The sequence below is a fragment of the Manacus vitellinus genome, unplaced genomic scaffold (assembly GCF_001715985.3).
Source record: "Manacus vitellinus isolate BGI_N305 unplaced genomic scaffold, ASM171598v3 scaffold_6_pilon, whole genome shotgun sequence".
In the NCBI taxonomy this organism is placed as follows: Eukaryota; Metazoa; Chordata; class Aves; order Passeriformes; family Pipridae; genus Manacus; species Manacus vitellinus.
This window is the reverse complement of record NW_021940750.1, coordinates 9,433,503-9,450,236: the sequence shown is the minus strand read 5'-3', so window position 1 is coordinate 9,450,236 and position 16,734 is coordinate 9,433,503. Positions and strand designations below refer to the sequence as shown.

At 42.5% G+C, this 16,734-nt stretch overlaps 1 protein-coding gene across 5 annotated transcripts in view; it reads left to right on the top strand.

Annotated features, from left to right (window-relative positions):
- TMEM229B (transmembrane protein 229B) overlaps nt 1-15,563 on the top strand; it is a 32,357-nt gene extending 16,794 nt beyond the window's left edge. For all 5 annotated transcript variants that reach the window (XM_018082860.3, XM_018082858.3, XM_008927042.2 and 2 more), the window contains one exon: nt 11,856-15,563. In XM_018082860.3, the coding sequence (XP_017938349.1) occupies nt 11,882-12,385 (504 nt within the window). In that variant the 5' untranslated portion in view covers nt 11,856-11,881 and the 3' untranslated portion in view covers nt 12,386-15,563. The remainder of the gene's footprint in view (nt 1-11,855) is intronic.
- Nucleotides 15,564-16,734: the final 1,171 nt, after the last annotated feature.

Sequence of the window (16,734 nt, the reverse complement as noted above, 5' to 3'; positions counted from 1 at the left end):
ACAAGGGAAGGGCTGCAGATGTCATTTTTCTGGACTTCTGGAAAGCCTTTGACGTGGTCCCCCACAACATCCTTCTCCCTAAATTGGAGTGACAAGAATTTGATGGGTAGACTGTTTGGTGGTTAAGAAATTGGTTGGATGGTCACATCCAGAGGGTAGTGGTCAATGCCTCAGAGTCCTGATGGACTTCAAGGAACAAGTGGTGTCCCTCAGGAGTCCATACTGGGACCAGTGCTATACTCTGTCCTCGTGAGACCCCACCTGGAGTACTGCATCCAGCTCTGGGGTCCTCAGCACAAGAAGGACAGGGACCTGTTGGAATGAGTCCAGAGGAAGACCACGAAGATGATCCAAGGGCAGGACCACCTCTCTGCCTGGAGAAGAGAAGGTTCTGAGAAGGTAACCTTACAGCACCTTCCAGTACCTAAAGAGAGCTGGAGAGGGAATTTTTTACAAGGGCATGTAGTGATAGGCCAAGGAGTAATGGCTTGAAACTGAAAGAGAGTAGGTTTAGATTGGATATTAGGAAGAAGTTCTTCACTGTGAGGGTGATGGGGCACTGGAACAGGTTCCCCAGAGAAGTTGTGGATGCCCCATCCCCGGAAGTGTTCAAGGTCAGGTTGGATGGGGCCCTGAGAAACTGATCTAGTGGGAGGTGTCCCTGCTGATGGTGGGTGGGTTGGAACTGGATGATCTTTGGGGTCCCTTCCAACCCAAACCATTCTGAGATTCTGTGATTTTTGTCCCCGCTGTCTAAATACGAAAGGACAATTACATGGTAGCTGGGTAAAGCCTTAGGTTACAGTTCAATGAAAGGAAGCCAGTTGAATTGACCATCCATTAAAAGTCCTCTACTGCCTCTGGATGAGACTCCAGGATGGCAGGTTTGCCTCCATGCTGCAGAGTATGGCACAGCCCTGGTTGTTTTCCTTTCTGGTTGTGCTTGCTAGGCCCCCAGACACTCTCAGCTGAGAGTGTCCTGTGTTTCCTAGCATTCAGCTGCTGGGCTGCCACGAGACCTCAAAAAGCCTTTTCTGGGAACCAGGTGAAGTCTGTTTAGCTCCGTATTCCCTTCTCTGCAAAGAATAAATGCAGTATGGTTTTCTAAGGAGATGTAATCTGTTTTGCTGAATCAACTGATATTGCAAGGGAGGTAGAAGGGAGGCAATGAGTTACAGATACTCAGACCATCTTGGGCTTGAAACTGTTTGAAGTTGAGTATCATGCTTCTGTGTCTGATCTGACCAAAGCAGTAAGATCAAAGTTACTGAAAACATAGTCTGGATCTGCAGTCCTAATTATTCCTGGCATAAGCAGTTTTTGTGGATCCCAGCAGTGGGGAAAGATTGTGCACATCACAATCCCAGCTGGATGGAGACACTGGGCCATAGGTCAGTGCAGATAGTCTGGCTATATGCTGTCATTTTCCCTCTGCGTGCAGCAGCTGCTTGGCTTCAGACAGAAGAGAATGCTGAAGTAAACAAGCACAGGGAGCTCCTGGCTGCAAAGCAGAGTAAATTTACTTTAGTAAAACTAAAATTGTGTCTTATATCAAGAGAAGCTATTACTAACATAGTCTTCTAAGCAGTTATCTGCAGAGAAACAGTCTTGGTTTACCTTCGCATCTGTTATTGTCAGTGGTCTCAGCATATGCAGTCATGAGTCATAACCTTAACTTTTCTCCCAGTGCTCTCAAGGTTGTTTTTCATCCCAGAGTAGCTTTTTGGTCCATATGCCCTCATCTTCCTCTTTCCATTATTCTGTATTGCAGCAGCTTCAGCTTCCAAGCTAGTCTATGAGAGCATCTCTCCTTAGCCAAGTGTGGATCTATACTGCCAAGTTAACCTTGCCACTGAGCAAAACTGATTGTTTTTTCCAGCTGCACTGATTCTACAAACACTGGTGAGGAAGGTGATGTGTTACATCTGCTCTGATGTAACTTTCCTGAGTCTATTGCCATATTTGGCCACAGAGAGAGTTTTTAGGTGCCTTCCCGATCTCTTGACTTCAGATGTCTTGCCCATACCTGAATGTTACCCCTTCTCAGCGATTGATCAGCAGCTTAATAATGAGGGGAAAATAACCTCCCTTTTCCAGGCCATTTTCTATCCCTGTTAAGGTTCCCAGCCAGGCTGGTTTGAAGGAGTCTGTTAAACTGGGGTTTTTCGCCAGAAGAAATATGGAATGATGTATCCAGATTTTATCTTGTCACTGTAGTAGCTGTGTAAATCTATGGATCTTCATTATTATCTTCTTAGGTGATGTTAATGATTAGGAAACAGTGATGAGTTTACTTCCCTGATATCTAGCCCCTACTAGTCTTCTGCTACTAATACACTTAAAATTTTACTTGTCCGTTCTTCTGTGTTTCCCTCTATTCTACAAATACTCCAAGGTCTTTGTATCCTACTTCTTTTAATTCCATATTCTGTTCTCAAGGCAAGGTTCTTGCAAAGCTTTTCCCAAATAAATTCTTGCCAGCTTTTTCTCTCTTTCTGTGCTTTGGCTCACTGGGTCCTATAGAAGCCCCACAAATATGGCAGTAATCTTAAGACCCAAGCAAGAAAATTGCTCTGCCTTCTACTGCAGTAGCTCTGTGTGTGGTAAATGTCTTCTGTGCAGATTGACAATTAAGTGAAGAGGTGAGTGGTATTTTTACCTCCTTGCTGAGTTTAGGATTAGAGTTAGCAGTTCTTAAGGATTTTCTTTTCTAAGGTGGAAGCTTAATTCCTTTTCAGGTGTTTAGCAAGTAAGTGGTATTAACATGATGCAGTTAAATTCCATGAGTCCTGAAGCAGATGCATGTTAGCTGTTACTCACAAGAGATGGTTTAGATTTAGAATTTTTTAGAAGGCTGAATATGTAGGATCTGAGAAAAGGGTTGAATAGGAGTGGGGTCTCAGCCATAAAGTGAGCGATCTATATAGCAGTCCAAAGCTGTGATATTGTGTTATTTCATGATCTGGGCTCGCTGTACTATTACAGGTAAATTCCTGGACTTCAGGCATTTAGAATAGTCTGAAGCAACTCTGCACATACATATTGACTTTTCTGTCTTAAGGAACCCAAAGTCTTACACTTATGTAGACTAATAAATACAGATAAGTTTTGAAAATGCTTTCCTGTATTGGAGCAATGAATCTGTTGGTTTTATTGTGGAGACTGTTTGGTAGGTCATGGTCATTTGGACACACTGCAGTCACAAAAGGAAATGTGAAAGAAGGTTATAAACATAATATTAAATGGATCCACTTTCAGAGGGGCTCTGTAAAGGCTGGAAGTGAGCATACTCTGTAAAGTTGTGATACATAATTGGTAGGCTGAAGGTAGGAATCTAAATCCAGTAGTAGTGGTTGTAGTGTTTGTAAGATGTCACCTCAGCACAAAAATGAAAAAAGTCAGAAGCAATTATAGGGAAAAAAATGTATCCCCTTCAAGTAGAGGGGAAGAGAGGGCAAATCGGCAAATCAGCCAATCAATAAAGACAACGTATAAAGTTGTCTCTATATCTTTATACATTTGTACATCTGTGGATAGAATTAAAATTATGTGGATGTAGCAGTTTGATTTGCCTTCATTAAAGCAGTTATCTGTGGTGTAGTGCAAACCAGAGCGTCAGAGAACAGTCCAGTTCTGTGATTTGGGAGAGAGGTAGTAAGAAGCTCAGAAAGAGTTGGAAAAGAACCAAGGTGACATCAGCTCAGAGGAGATATGGGGCATCCTTATGACCCAGCTGCCTGGCTCATTAGCTGGAGTGCACGAAGCTGCAGCCAGGAGCACGTGTTACAGCTGGAAGAACAGCACTGGGAAACACTCCTGGAACGTTACCTTCATAAGCTGACTGATTAGAAAAAGAGGAAGCTGTAGGATGCAGCAGTAAAAGCTTATGGACCAATGCTGAGTTAAGAAATCAATGTCTGAAGAGATAAGAAGCTTCCTTGAATGGCAGGGAGAAATATCCTAGCAAATACCAGTTCTGTGTGGGGCACAAATGTTGAGTTATTGCTTTTTTAAAAAAAACTTGTGAGTGTTCAACTTGCCACCTTTCAGAAGACTGAGTTTCAGTCACATTCCCCTGTGGGAAAGCTCTTGTGCTTCCTTCTTGGGACACACAGCACATAATCAGATTAATGAATCTGACTCAAAGGGGACTCATAAGCAGCTGAACATTAGGGGTTTATGGCAGATCTGATGCTTCAGATTTACAAAAGAGAAAAATGACAGGTGTGCATAAAACATGAAGATGTTGTCTTTGTGTTTGTAACCTGAATGCTAAACTTTCTGACACCTTGAGGAAATAACAGTGCTAAAAATGTAAGCCTTCTTTTGCAAAGATGTAAATAACAATGGAAGTACCCAACACAGTGGAGGCGGTATTTTTGCTGTGTAGGACCTAGGCCTGAAAACCCAAGTTTTTGTTGACTTGTTATTCAGGCCAGAGAAACTTGACTAGTCTACGAAGACAGATTTACCCAACTGATGTGCTTACAGGCTGCTGCTTGTTTTTTCTGAATTGAAATAAATCTGAACAATAGAGTACAAAACTCAGCGCTAATTTATTTGCACATACAATATATTTCCACTGCTGATGACATACTGTGCAAGCCAGTGATAGCATGATTAATACCCATGCTATGCTAATTGATGGGCACTAGTGGGAGAAACTTCTATAATGCTGGCTCCCTCCTCTACAGTGGTAATGGAGAGCTCTGCCTGCTCCTACAGCAGGGTCCTGGCTTCAAAGTCTCTGCTTTGGGCCCTTGCTGGACACTTGCTTCTTTGAGAACTGTAGTATCAGCAAATGCTGGGAACTCAGGGCAACTTTTCCAAATAGGGAAGGGCAGCAGGTAAGGTACAACAGTTACAGCGACAGGCTTGGAGAAGGACATGACCTTACTTGAAAGAGATGCTGGGGTGATTTGGGGTTAATACTTCTAGATGTAAAGTTTGGACTCAGTCATTTTTCATAGATTTGTCTTTCAAGTCTGCTACTTGCGTGACTCTTGGGAGTCTTAACTTTCATCAGGATCAAAGGAAACATCCCTCTTGGTCACTGTAAGTAAAGAGGTGCTGTCTTAATTTGTTCTCAGGTTGGAGTGGTCACTGTGGGTAAGTGTGTTTGGGTAACATGATGCTTTGTGTGAGGCAGGCCATGGGAAATCTCCACCTTCTGCACTTCAGATGCCATTCATGAGATCACATTAGTTGGAAAACTGTTCTTTAAACAAACAATGCCTTCATCTTTTCTCTTTGTTCTCTGAAAAGCTCCCCCCCTAAACTCTGTCCCAAGAAAACCCTACCTTTCTCCTTCCCATTATGAAATGGTGCTTCTGGGCAGCCCACACACAGGCATTACCGGTAAGAACTACGCTTCCCCATCCCTTTGGCTTAGTCTGGTAATTGGATTAATTTAATCTCCTTTTGTCGTCATTCTTTTTTACTGTATTCCAATTCTCTTTGGAACAGATTTGAAAGATAGACGGGGATCAGAGGCTGCCTGCAGGTATGGAGTGAATTGGGCAAGGAAACAAGGAGTGGCAGGGAAATGATGTGCCTTCTATGGGAAAGAGACAAAATGAGGGGAAAATGCAGATAAGAAATAGACTGTGCTTTCTTACCGACAGTACCTGGAAGGGATACAATGTGCATCCTGATGGAGGTAGAGTCCAGACAGAGAAGCAGCAAAAACAGATGACTAGTACATTCAGAACTGACCAAAATCCCAGGGCTCAAGATCCATCCTGAAAGCACTGAGAGTCTGTATTTGGAGACGTCTGTGGAATGCTTTTATCTTCATTGCAGGGCTTGATTAATCGATCTGCTGGAACTATTCCACACTTCAGTACGGTTGAAATTCTGTTTTCTGAGCCACAGTTAATTGAGGCTCTTAGTTATCTGAAGGATGAATATCTCCTCAGAGTTATGACTTCAGCACATAAGTACCACTAAGACTTTACTGTATAAATCTTTAAACACTGATGAACTAATGTCTTGCGGCCAAATCTAGCACTTAGTGTTCTGTACACATTTAGCATTCTGTAAATCTTCACTCCTAGGGGCTTGAGTGAGGTTTTCTATGAAAATGTTTAAGCCAGGTTTGCAGCATATTCATTGAATGTTGCCCATGGTTGCAAAGGCATGCTTATTTGGTGTTTACTCACAGGAAAAAGACAAAATAAGAAGAATTAAATTTAAAAAGGTATTACCCAAAAATGCGTGTCAATTTGCACCAAAACATCCTTGTATCTACTGTAATCTTTACTAAAGCATAAAAGCAGATATGCATCTGATTCTCCCAGTCTTAAGGAAGAACACAGTAGCTACAATGATATGCCAATGAAAGTAATTAAAAGTCATGAAGAACGGTTAGTTTTACATAAGTACTGTTTGGGTAATAAGGGTCTGAGGCAGGAGAATACAAGTAGAGCTTATGGGCAGGGAGTGGCAGGTGCCCTTTACTTCAGCACTGTCTGCTGCTCACAGTCCTGTCATTTGGAAAGTATCCTACTACATATGTACCTCCTTTGCAGTTACTTGCTCAAATTTCAAAGTAATTATGACATGTAAATAGGGTTATAGATGTATGTAAGGCATTTCTTAGAAATACGAACATGCATGCTATGGAACTAAATACTTCAAATATGAATTTGTAAAATAATACTGTGCCCTAATTTTTTAACTTCCAGAAATAACTAGGCACTACAAGTAAGGAACTTGAAGCAGTAGTTCAAGTTCACCTGTGATGGATCAAGTAGCTGACAGAACTTATAGCCTCAGGACATCACTAAGAAGGGGAATTGTCTCATGGAGGTTTTTTGTTTGTGTTTTTCTTTTATTGGCACTTCAGAGTTAATTCAGAGTTTCTTGATGAGTCTCATTACACCCATCCAGAGGCTGTGAGTCTAAATAGTTCTGCTGGATTAGAGGGAATAAAGACAATCTGTGAGAGACTTTTTTAAGCAGTTTGGCTTGGTAGCAGGGAAATGGGCAGAAAGCCGCTGCAAAGGAGAGCTTGGGAAAAAATGAGCCAGGCATCGCTCAAGAATTTAATCAGGCATGAATACAACATCCACTGATGTCTCCCCTGCAGTGCTTGTGTGAGACAAATCTGCCGTTATTTCTTGGTCTACCATCAGCCCATTTTTGAATCACTTCCCTCTTGCCTGCCTGGGCTGCATCACCTGCAAACCCAAATGTGAGTATGGAGGTGCTTCCCCTTGCACAGAAGGGTCTAACATGTGAAGTGGGGCAGTCTGGAATGTTAGTCCTTTCTCCTTGCTTGGTCTGGTGCATCAGGCTTATCTGTATCTTACCTCAACCTAGGGGATTGTTAATATCTATTTCAGAGTTGAAATTCTAAAATATAAAATGTAATCTTGATGCTGTTACAGTATTATTTTCTTACCTCCATAAGTCAAACTCCTGCCCTGATCACAGAATCACAGAGTGGGTAAGGTTGGAAGGGACCACAGTGGGTCATCTGGTCCAACCTTGCTGCTCAAGCAGGGTCATCCTAGAGCACATTGCACAGGATGGTGTCCAGACATGTTGAGTGTCTCTAGTGAGGAAGACTCCACAACTTCTCTGGGCAATCTCTTCCTGTGCACAGTCACTCAAACAGTAACGTTCTTCTTCATGTTCAGGTGGAACTTCCTGTGCATCAGTTTGTCTGTTGCTTCTTGTCCTTGCATGGGGTTATTCTTCTTCAGGTGCAGGACCCTGCATTTGCCTTTGTTGAATTTCAGACAGTACTCTGCCTATCTCTTGAACCTGTCAAGGTCCTTTTGAAGGGCTGCACAGTACTCTGGGGGATCACCCACTCTTACCAGCTTTTTGTCATCAGTGAACTGCTGAGGAGGCACTCTGCGACTTCATCCTCTGAACCAGATTTCTTGGATGAACTCAGTCCTTCATATACTTCCCCCTGTTAGGCCTGTGCTTGTTTTCTGTAGATGGAGGGGACTCTTGGCCCCTTTGTTGCCAGCAGAGCTATCCACACAGACAGGGCAACTGGGGGAAGGACTGCATGTTCCTCAGAGATGGCCCGTGTGTGGTTTCCATAGAGTTTCCTTTTTCTTCTCTGAGCAAGCTAGAAAAGAAGGTCCTCCTAGAGAAAGAGGGAAAAATTTTGTGCTAGCTCAGGCTTCCTGATAACATCAGATTAGAGGATCTATTTCTACTTTAGCTATTTAAAATATAATTTGCTGATGATGGAAAGCATTTTCAAAATTTTGAATTTAGAATCTCCCTATTTTCCCCAAAGCAGCAGTGAGAAGCCTCAGTGCAAGCACGGCCATCCACGTGCAGTCTTCTTGACTTGTTTGCTCTCTGCTGAGACAATTGCGTAGGTGGCAGCTGTGTTTCTGGTTTTCAGGAAGCCGTTGCCCATCCCACTCTAAGTACCTCAGTGATAAATGTCATTTGTTTTCCTCAGGAGACTGAATAACGATCATACATTCAGGGCCTTTTGGTCTGTATTACTGTCACTGCATTAAAAGTCTTGCGTCACCAAGTTCAATTATCTACTTGAGGCTTTTCACAAATCTGCATTTCTTACTGAATCCAGTCTTGGCCTTCTGTTTGGATGCTTCTCCCAGTAAATGTCATGCAACTGCTTTTCAGCTTGATCCTTTTATCATGAATTGCTGCCCAATAGACTACACTTTTCTCCTTTACATCCCTCGTGAGACCTTCTAATGCAGTATTGCCTACCCAGACACCAAACAGTTTGGTGTGGCTGGGAAATAAGATGCTTTGGAAAAGCTGCAGTTTTAATTGTTTTGTAAATACTCAAGTGACTTGTAACCATTAAATTGTATAGTCCCCAGCTTATGCAGTGATGTGCTGTGGCTTGTGGTAGCCCTCCTAAGTGTATCCTCCATTCCCTTTTGTGTCTTACTATGTACTTTTTGTTTTATTTTGGATGAAATATTTTACAGGAGGAACTGTGATTTGTGGATTTGCTTAGTGCCTAGCACAGTGGAACCATTTTATGTTTGGACTGCCACAGTTTGGCATCTGCCCTTTCTTGGGATGCTTTTAATCACCAGGATGCCTGTGAGGACTCTTTCAAGCATATTGTAAGAAGTAATTACCATCGGAATTGGGCCAACTGGGCACATGACAGAAGGCAAATATTGAGACAGTGCCAGTGCATTTATGTTTGCCTCTTTGCAGTTGTGGTGAAAGCCATGGAATTCAAAAGAAGTCAACAGTGGTCTTTGCAATTGGTTAATTTTTACTGTAGATGTCCCAGACCTGATCTAGACTCAGTTACTAGACTTCTAGTGTAGTGACTAGATATTTTTCAAGTAGTAAAAAAGAAACAGAGAATAAATAGATTTTTATTAAGTATATGGTATAGAACTAGCAGAGAGAAATCTTCTTTGAATGGAGGAAATAATGTAGGGTAGAACCAGATGTGGATTGTTGACTATGTTTCTGTGAGTCTTTGGCTTTTGTAGGGAGGTGTAAGGCAATGGAAATAATTGGTGAGGTGATCCTTGGAATAGGAAGGGAGGGACTGAGATGGAAGGACCTTCTGCGTATCTGATTCAACTTTGTGAAGAGATTTTCAAAATTACAAGGAAAATCTTACAGAGATAGCACTGCATGCTGTGAATGCTCCCAGCTAACAGTTCAAATACATTTCATGTAAGGCTGTAGAGGGAAGTACAAGGACTAAGGACCACAAGCAGAAAAGTTAGAAAGCCTTATAGAAAAGAGAGAAAAACTATACAATCCCTTGGCAGCTTGGTGAAATCTTTACAATAATTTTTTTCTATGGAGAATGACATTATGTATTACATTATTATTACATTTTACTTTGTTTGAATTATTAAACTGTTCTTATCTCAACCCATGAGTTTCACTGTTTTTTTCCTCTGATTCTCTTACCCATCTCATTGCAGAGCAGTGAGTGAGTGGTTGTGTAGCACTTAGTTGCTGGCTGGTGTTAAACCACGGCGCCTTCTTACTGCTTTCCTTTAGTTCTGTACCTCTCACTTTTGATTTGTTCTTGAAATTATGTGAGAATGGAGGAAGGATATGAGTATTCAAACTCCTAAGCTTAACAACTGTGCTGGCAAAACTAACCAACTAACATTACACTGACAACTCATTCTCCTGAGTTGGCAGTGCCCTTACGCATCAGCTTCTTGTGGACTATGTGGAGATACACCTCCTCTATATTTCTCATGTGCTACCTCCTCTGCTGTTTTGCAGGGTCTCTTGGAACTGAACTGTTAGGAGACATGAGGGAATCCTCAGCGATTCTTTAGTCTTTCACCTCCAAATTGACACTGTGCTGTTGACCTATATCTGTAACATCTGATGATGTCTCAGTGTCCTGTGTAAAATGGATTGTGCCATTAGAAAATGGGTCTTTGTTCAAGCACCCACCTCACATGAACTGCCATGTTGGCTGTGTGTCCATTTAAGAGAGGAGTGAACAGGTCGTGGATACAGCTCTGTCCTTTCCATTTTCAGTATTCCCCTGTGCGTGTCTTCTTTATGTTTGTTATTATAGTTCCTTTTTCCCTTATAGAAGTTTCTCTTATTTCATCTCCTATTAGAATTCCAATCATACTGCATGTTAATACTTTGTTCAGAGGGGCACTGTGTTTACAGGGCAGGGTGGGAACAGTCTCTTTCCAGATGGCATGGAATGACTGCACATAAAGTTAATGTGGTCCTTTCCTAGCACATTGTGCCACAGAACTGACAAGTGCAGAACCAAGTTAAATAGTACCTGATAAAGAGTCAAGAGAAACTCAACTTGAAAGCATAAGTTTCTAAGAATGAAAGAGGGCAAATTCACCCTGTAATGTAAATCTGTAAGGCTTCAGTAAAATAATGCTTATAATCACCTTGTGTCAGTGACTGTACCATGGCAGACTTGTAAATCTCTACAAAAAGTAAAACTAATTGTGCTGAAACAGTTCAGTCATAAGCAAACTGTGCCTTTTCAAAACCTCTTCACCAAATTTCTTCCTGTATACACAATTAGAGTTTGTTCTCATTTCCTGTTTATCATGACTACCTCTATCTAGGCTCAGCTGTTCTTTTTTTTTTTCTCCTCCTTTGTGTTTTGCATCCTGAAGCCAAATCTAAATGGATTTCAATGGCTGTCCTGTGCTTTTTGACTTGGTATCAGGCAGTCTGACACCATAAGAAAATTATTTTCCAAAGGCTAGCCATACAGTGCATGAGTTCTTCAACAGACAAAATAAAAGTTCAGCTGAATAACGAGTGCAAGATGTGGTGTCTGAAGGTGTAAAATCTCTGAAATTTACCCCTCCAGTTCCCTTGCTGTAGCTCCCATCACAGCTGTGTTTTTCACTACAGCAAACATTTTGGGTATAGAGACTGTAGGTGACAGCTGGAAAGGCCCAGGTTTTCAATGTTGTGTTCATCTAATCTATTCCATATTAGAATCAGAAAAGTAAGGGACAGTGCTGTTTCTTGAAAAGAGCAAACAGGTGGTGTGTGCTCCTTGTGAGATGACTGTTTTTCTACTGACTTGCAACCAGTAAATTCTTTGGCAGCCTCACTCCTGATAAAGACCCTGTACCTATCAACTCTGTCCTTATCACCAATGCGATACCAGTGGCATCCTGTTTCTCAGGCAGAGCAGTTTACGTTGTTCAGGCCCATTCTAAGTCATGGAGTCTTTTAAAGTGCCACTTTTCCCCAGGACTTAAAATGTGCTGTGGTAAAAATTAGACAATTTAAAATTCACTTATTTCTCATATTTATCCTTTGTGGGTGTTATGAGTTTCTGTGTTGCCATCTGGGGATAAGGACTTGTGACACCCTTGTTGACTCCTCTCTCTCTCTCTCCCTCTTCATTTCAGAGTGCTGCTGAGGTGAGTGCAGAAGAATGGCTGCGGCAGAACCTCTGACCGCTTTCTCCCGATGGTACCTCTATGCCATCCATGGCTATTTCTGTGAGGTGATGTTCACAGCTGCCTGGGAGTTTGTGGTCAACTTCAACTGGAAGTTCCCAGGTGTTACCAGTGTGTGGGCACTATTCATCTATGGCACCTCCATCCTTATTGTGGAGAAGATGTATCTATATCTCAAAGACAAGTGTAACATTTTAGTGCGCTGCTTCATTTACACACTTTGGACATACCTCTGGGAGTTCACCACTGGCCTCATCCTACGCCAGTTCAATGCCTGCCCATGGGACTATTCCCAGTTTGATTTTGACTTCATGGGCCTGATCACTCTGGAATATGCCATCCCATGGTTTTGTGCTTCTTTCATCATGGAACAGCTGGTGATCAGAAACACCCTGCGCTTACGATTTGATGAGACTGCTGAGCCGGGGGCTCCCACCGCCCCCGTTGCCTTGGCCAATGGCCACGTGAAGACAGATTGAGCAGTGACTTAGAATCACACTTAGCAGTCTGGGAGAGCCCAGACCGCTAGCACGGACTGTCAGCTCTGGCTCCGAGGTACTGCTCCTTGCTGTATGATAAGATTCATAAACCCCATTTTTCTAATGGGGGTGTGCATGGGATATACCAGAAAAAATGGAACCAGTAGATTTTCTATGGATTTTACTCTTTGGGCTCCAAGGACCAATATCAGTTACCTGTTAGTTAGGTCATTTCTGATTTTAACTTATTACAGATGAAAGCAGTCCTTTTGCTTACACTTTAACGTGGAGAAAGAAGAAAAAGAGATGCTACGGTGGAAATGCATCCAAAAAGAAAAACACCTAATTATTTGATGGTCATGGACACGCCAGCTGAGTTAGTGATTGGCTTACTCCATTAGGCAATATTCAGGTGCTTGCTTGCAACCAATACCTCCTGTGGGACCTGAGATGCTGCAGGAACAAGGAAAATCCATCTGCTGTTGTGAAGAACCTAAGACTGGCAGTCTGCTGGGGAGGTAGATGGTGTTACCCTTGCCAGGTCCCATTGGCCTCTCCCCAGGTTCTTTTTTGCACCATGAAATAATCTGGTGCTGGACATCTTGCTGAATTTATACAGATCTTGTACTTTTTGAAATCTCAGTCCTGATACTTACTAGAAATTTTTTCTTTTTTTCTTTTTTTTCTTTTTTTTTTTTTTAATGAAGGTCTTTTTTGCCAAGTGAATTTTACCATAATCTGTGCAATCTGAATCTTGGCAAAAGGCGCAAGAAATAGTGCAAGTCTTCCCATCTCCTCTGTACTCCCAAAGTAGACCTTGCCTAACAGTCTGCTTCAGATTCCAGCTCCCATCTCATCCATGCAAACCTTGTAGAGACTATACAGGCCACAAGAGTTTTCTGCCTTCCTTTCCAGGGATTTCTCTGTTTCTGGTAATGTCGGTGACTTATTCTGGCTGCAGCCTATTGTATTTGGAGGTCAAAACCTTCCTGTGGCTAATGTATCTGGGATTTGGTCCTCTAGCACTGACTCTCATGTCCCTTCAGCACTGGCAGGCCTTGGCTCAGTTCTGCCCAGTTTTCTCCTCAGTGTATCACGTGGATTTGCTTTTTCTTCCCAAATTCTGCTTTAAAAAACCACAACCATATTGTCATGACAATAATTGGAGGCAGCAAGAGATATACCATGCTGCCTGATACATTTATTAAAAAAAAAAAGAAAGCAAAAAACCCTTCTCTGAAGAGCACTTAATTCTTCATGGTCTGCTTGAATGAGACTTTGAGTTAGGGTAAAAGAGCAGCAGTAGAGAGGTGGAACAGAAGGGAGTGCTGTGGCTTCACTGTGGAACTACCTGCACTGGGGACAGTTTGAAATTTAATCTATTGGGAACACCTGTGGAGTACAAGGACAATTGTGGTACAGGGAAGGTTTTTGATAGTGGCAGCCAAAAGTTCACAGTTTACTCAGGCAAGTCTTGGCTTTTGAAGTTGGCAACAAACACAGAGCTTCCAGCTGTCAGATGTCTCACTCCTGAGCTGTGTTATGGGGAAGGTTTCTGTAGTTGCCCTGTAAGGCCAGATTAATTTTTTGTGTTCTTCCACCATAGTCAGCAGAGCTGTACCAGGGATCAATTTGGCTTGAAATGCAAATGTGTTGTGGGATTCCACTCTTGTTTTGGAAGTAGTTGGGCTATTTCTGTGTAGGTCCCTTGTCTCTGGTAGGGGGTGCTCAGCTGTGAACCTGCTTCTTGCCCTGTGGCAGCCATTCCTGAGAGGAAAAGCACTGTTGGCCCTGTGAGTTGAATTGTTTCTTGGTTCTGCTCTTATGAAGGCAGTGTTAATCCTGTTTTGTATCACACACAGAGCAATTATTTTATTCCTCCCCTCCCCTTTCTCATGTGGCATCCATTGCTGGCAATGGACACAGGAAAGCAGTGGTGCAAGGAGTTAATCAAATCTGCCCTGGGTATGCAATATCTCCTGAAGCACTGAGAATACTTAGGTGGATATTTAGAGTCTCCTTTTTATAGTTCATTAAATTAAAAGAGAACAAACACTGAACAGATAGTTCTTCTGATGCTGTGATACCAGTATTATGAAACAAGAATAGTATGTAGTTTGTCAGCCTTGTTGGTCTCAGGCATACAGACCCAGGCAAAATAGTCACCTGACACTGTACATGGAGTTAAAAAAAGAGATTTGTGCATGGGATAATGTAGATGAGCTGTACTGGAGCAGAACAAGAATTGCAAGGTGCAGATGAGAGTGGGATCTCACCATTTTGGCCCTGGTTCTGTCAAGGTTATCAAACACAGTGTCTAAAGCTGGGTTGTCCTCTCATAGCATAGCTTAAGTGTGGTGTTGTGCTGCCTCCTACATCACCCCCACATCATGTAAAACCCTCAGCCTCATAGAAACATCCTTAGGATCCCTGCTTTCTCCTTAGCTGTTAGAAAACTTTAGAAAAGTTAAAAGGAGTTAGCAGTGTGGTTTGGAGGAGTGGCTGTCCACAGAGCTAACCTGGTACACAGTAACAGCTATGTGTCTGTTATTGTCTGTACTTTAGAAGGTCCCAACTAAATGCCACTGGTTTTGCTCAGTGGGGTAATATTTAGATGCTCAAAATATGGAGGGGTTTCCCAGCAGCATCTAGTATCTAGAGCATTATCCTTATTGCCTGTGTCATTGTAACAACTGTTTTGTCTGCTTTCCACTGATGTCTGATGTGTACCACCCAGCTATTGCATCTTTATAGAGTGGTAATTTATACCCAGAAGTGCACTTTACTTGCAGCTTGCACACCAGAAACAGAAAAGGACCCGTCAAATTCTTAAACAATTAATTATGTATAACACCACATACCTAATGCAGCAGGATTAGCCAGACTTCTCCGTTCTGAGCAACATGGCTGCAGTCAGAGCTTCGTCTTTTCTGCAAAATTTCCCTTTTTAATACATGTGATGCTTCTTACAACACCTTGCAGAAGTGCCCAGAGCACATTACCAGGATTTTGGCGGCAGCTCAGTGAGAGCTTCAGAGCTGGACTGAAGTTGAAGAGACATTTACATTAAGAAGAAAAAAAACGCACAAGGCCTAACATTTGTTGTATGTGTATCTTCCTCAGTAGATTAAAGTTGCCTGTTTTGAGTTCACCAGCAATAAAAAAACCTTGTGATTTATCTACCTTGTCCTAACTGCAGCAAGGAGAGAGTGACCCATCTCTGCCTTTCTTTTCCAGGGGGTGGTGGGATATGGACTCCAATTACCCCAGGGTTCCAGTTTCACATCTGTTCTCTTGCTTATCTCTTGTATGGTCCACCCTAAAGGATCTCAAAGTACATGATAAATAAATACAGAGTCTGGTGTCCTGCACAGAAGAGGCAGTTCAAGCATTACTGTGATGTCTATTCATACTCCAAATATCTTGCCAGAGGGAAATGTTTGATTTACAGCAGGACCAGATGGCATTTTGGTCTTTGGTGTTATAATTGAGGGAAATGTGTACATATGTACCAGGTACTATTGCGTCTTTGGTCTGAGTGCATTTTGTAATTAAAGGAGAATAATCCAATCAAGGGTTTGCTTGACTAGTCCTGTGACTATAAAAGGTAAAAAAGACTGCAGGGCTTTAGCTGTTTTGAAAATTAGGAGGCAGGTGACTGAAGTCTTGTGTTCAGTAGCATTGCTCTGCTGCTGACTGGTTTTCTAAAACCTGCACAGAAAGAAAGGGGATTTCTTTGCTTACAGAAACTTCTGCCCTTTCTGTAAATAAAACATGAGCCACCACTAAGAGGTGAACTGAAACCAAATGTTTTTCTATTTTAGTTTATCCTAGGCCCTGAATACATGCAATATGCCCTGTATTCAAGGGGGAGGCTTGCAGACCTGAGTTCTTTTCCTCCAGTCCTTCTGCCTGCAAACTGCAGCTGAACCACCTGAAGGGGGCACTACTCTCTTCCCCTTCCTTCCAGCACATCAGCAGCTACCAAATCCCTCTGTGGTCCATCCCCTGTTGTAGAAGGAAATTTATCTTCTGGTCCAGCTCCTTGCTAAACCAGAAGCTCTTAGTAATATGCATCACCTCACCCAGCTGCTTTGGCACCTAATGACCAGGTCGGATCACACAGCAGGTGAGAATGGATGAGTGTTGTCCTTCTTTGGCAAATGGCCTTCACTTGAATCTGTCTTCCCTTATGCCCCTTGCAGTGTCCTGAGCCAGCCACTCGGGAAGGGACTTTCTCTTCCTTTCACCTTCTGCCCTAGGGAACAGAGCAAGCTCTGCTGCTACTGGGGGGCCTTGGCACCACTCAAGGTTTTAAGCTAACACAGGTCTATTTCCACTTGGGCAGG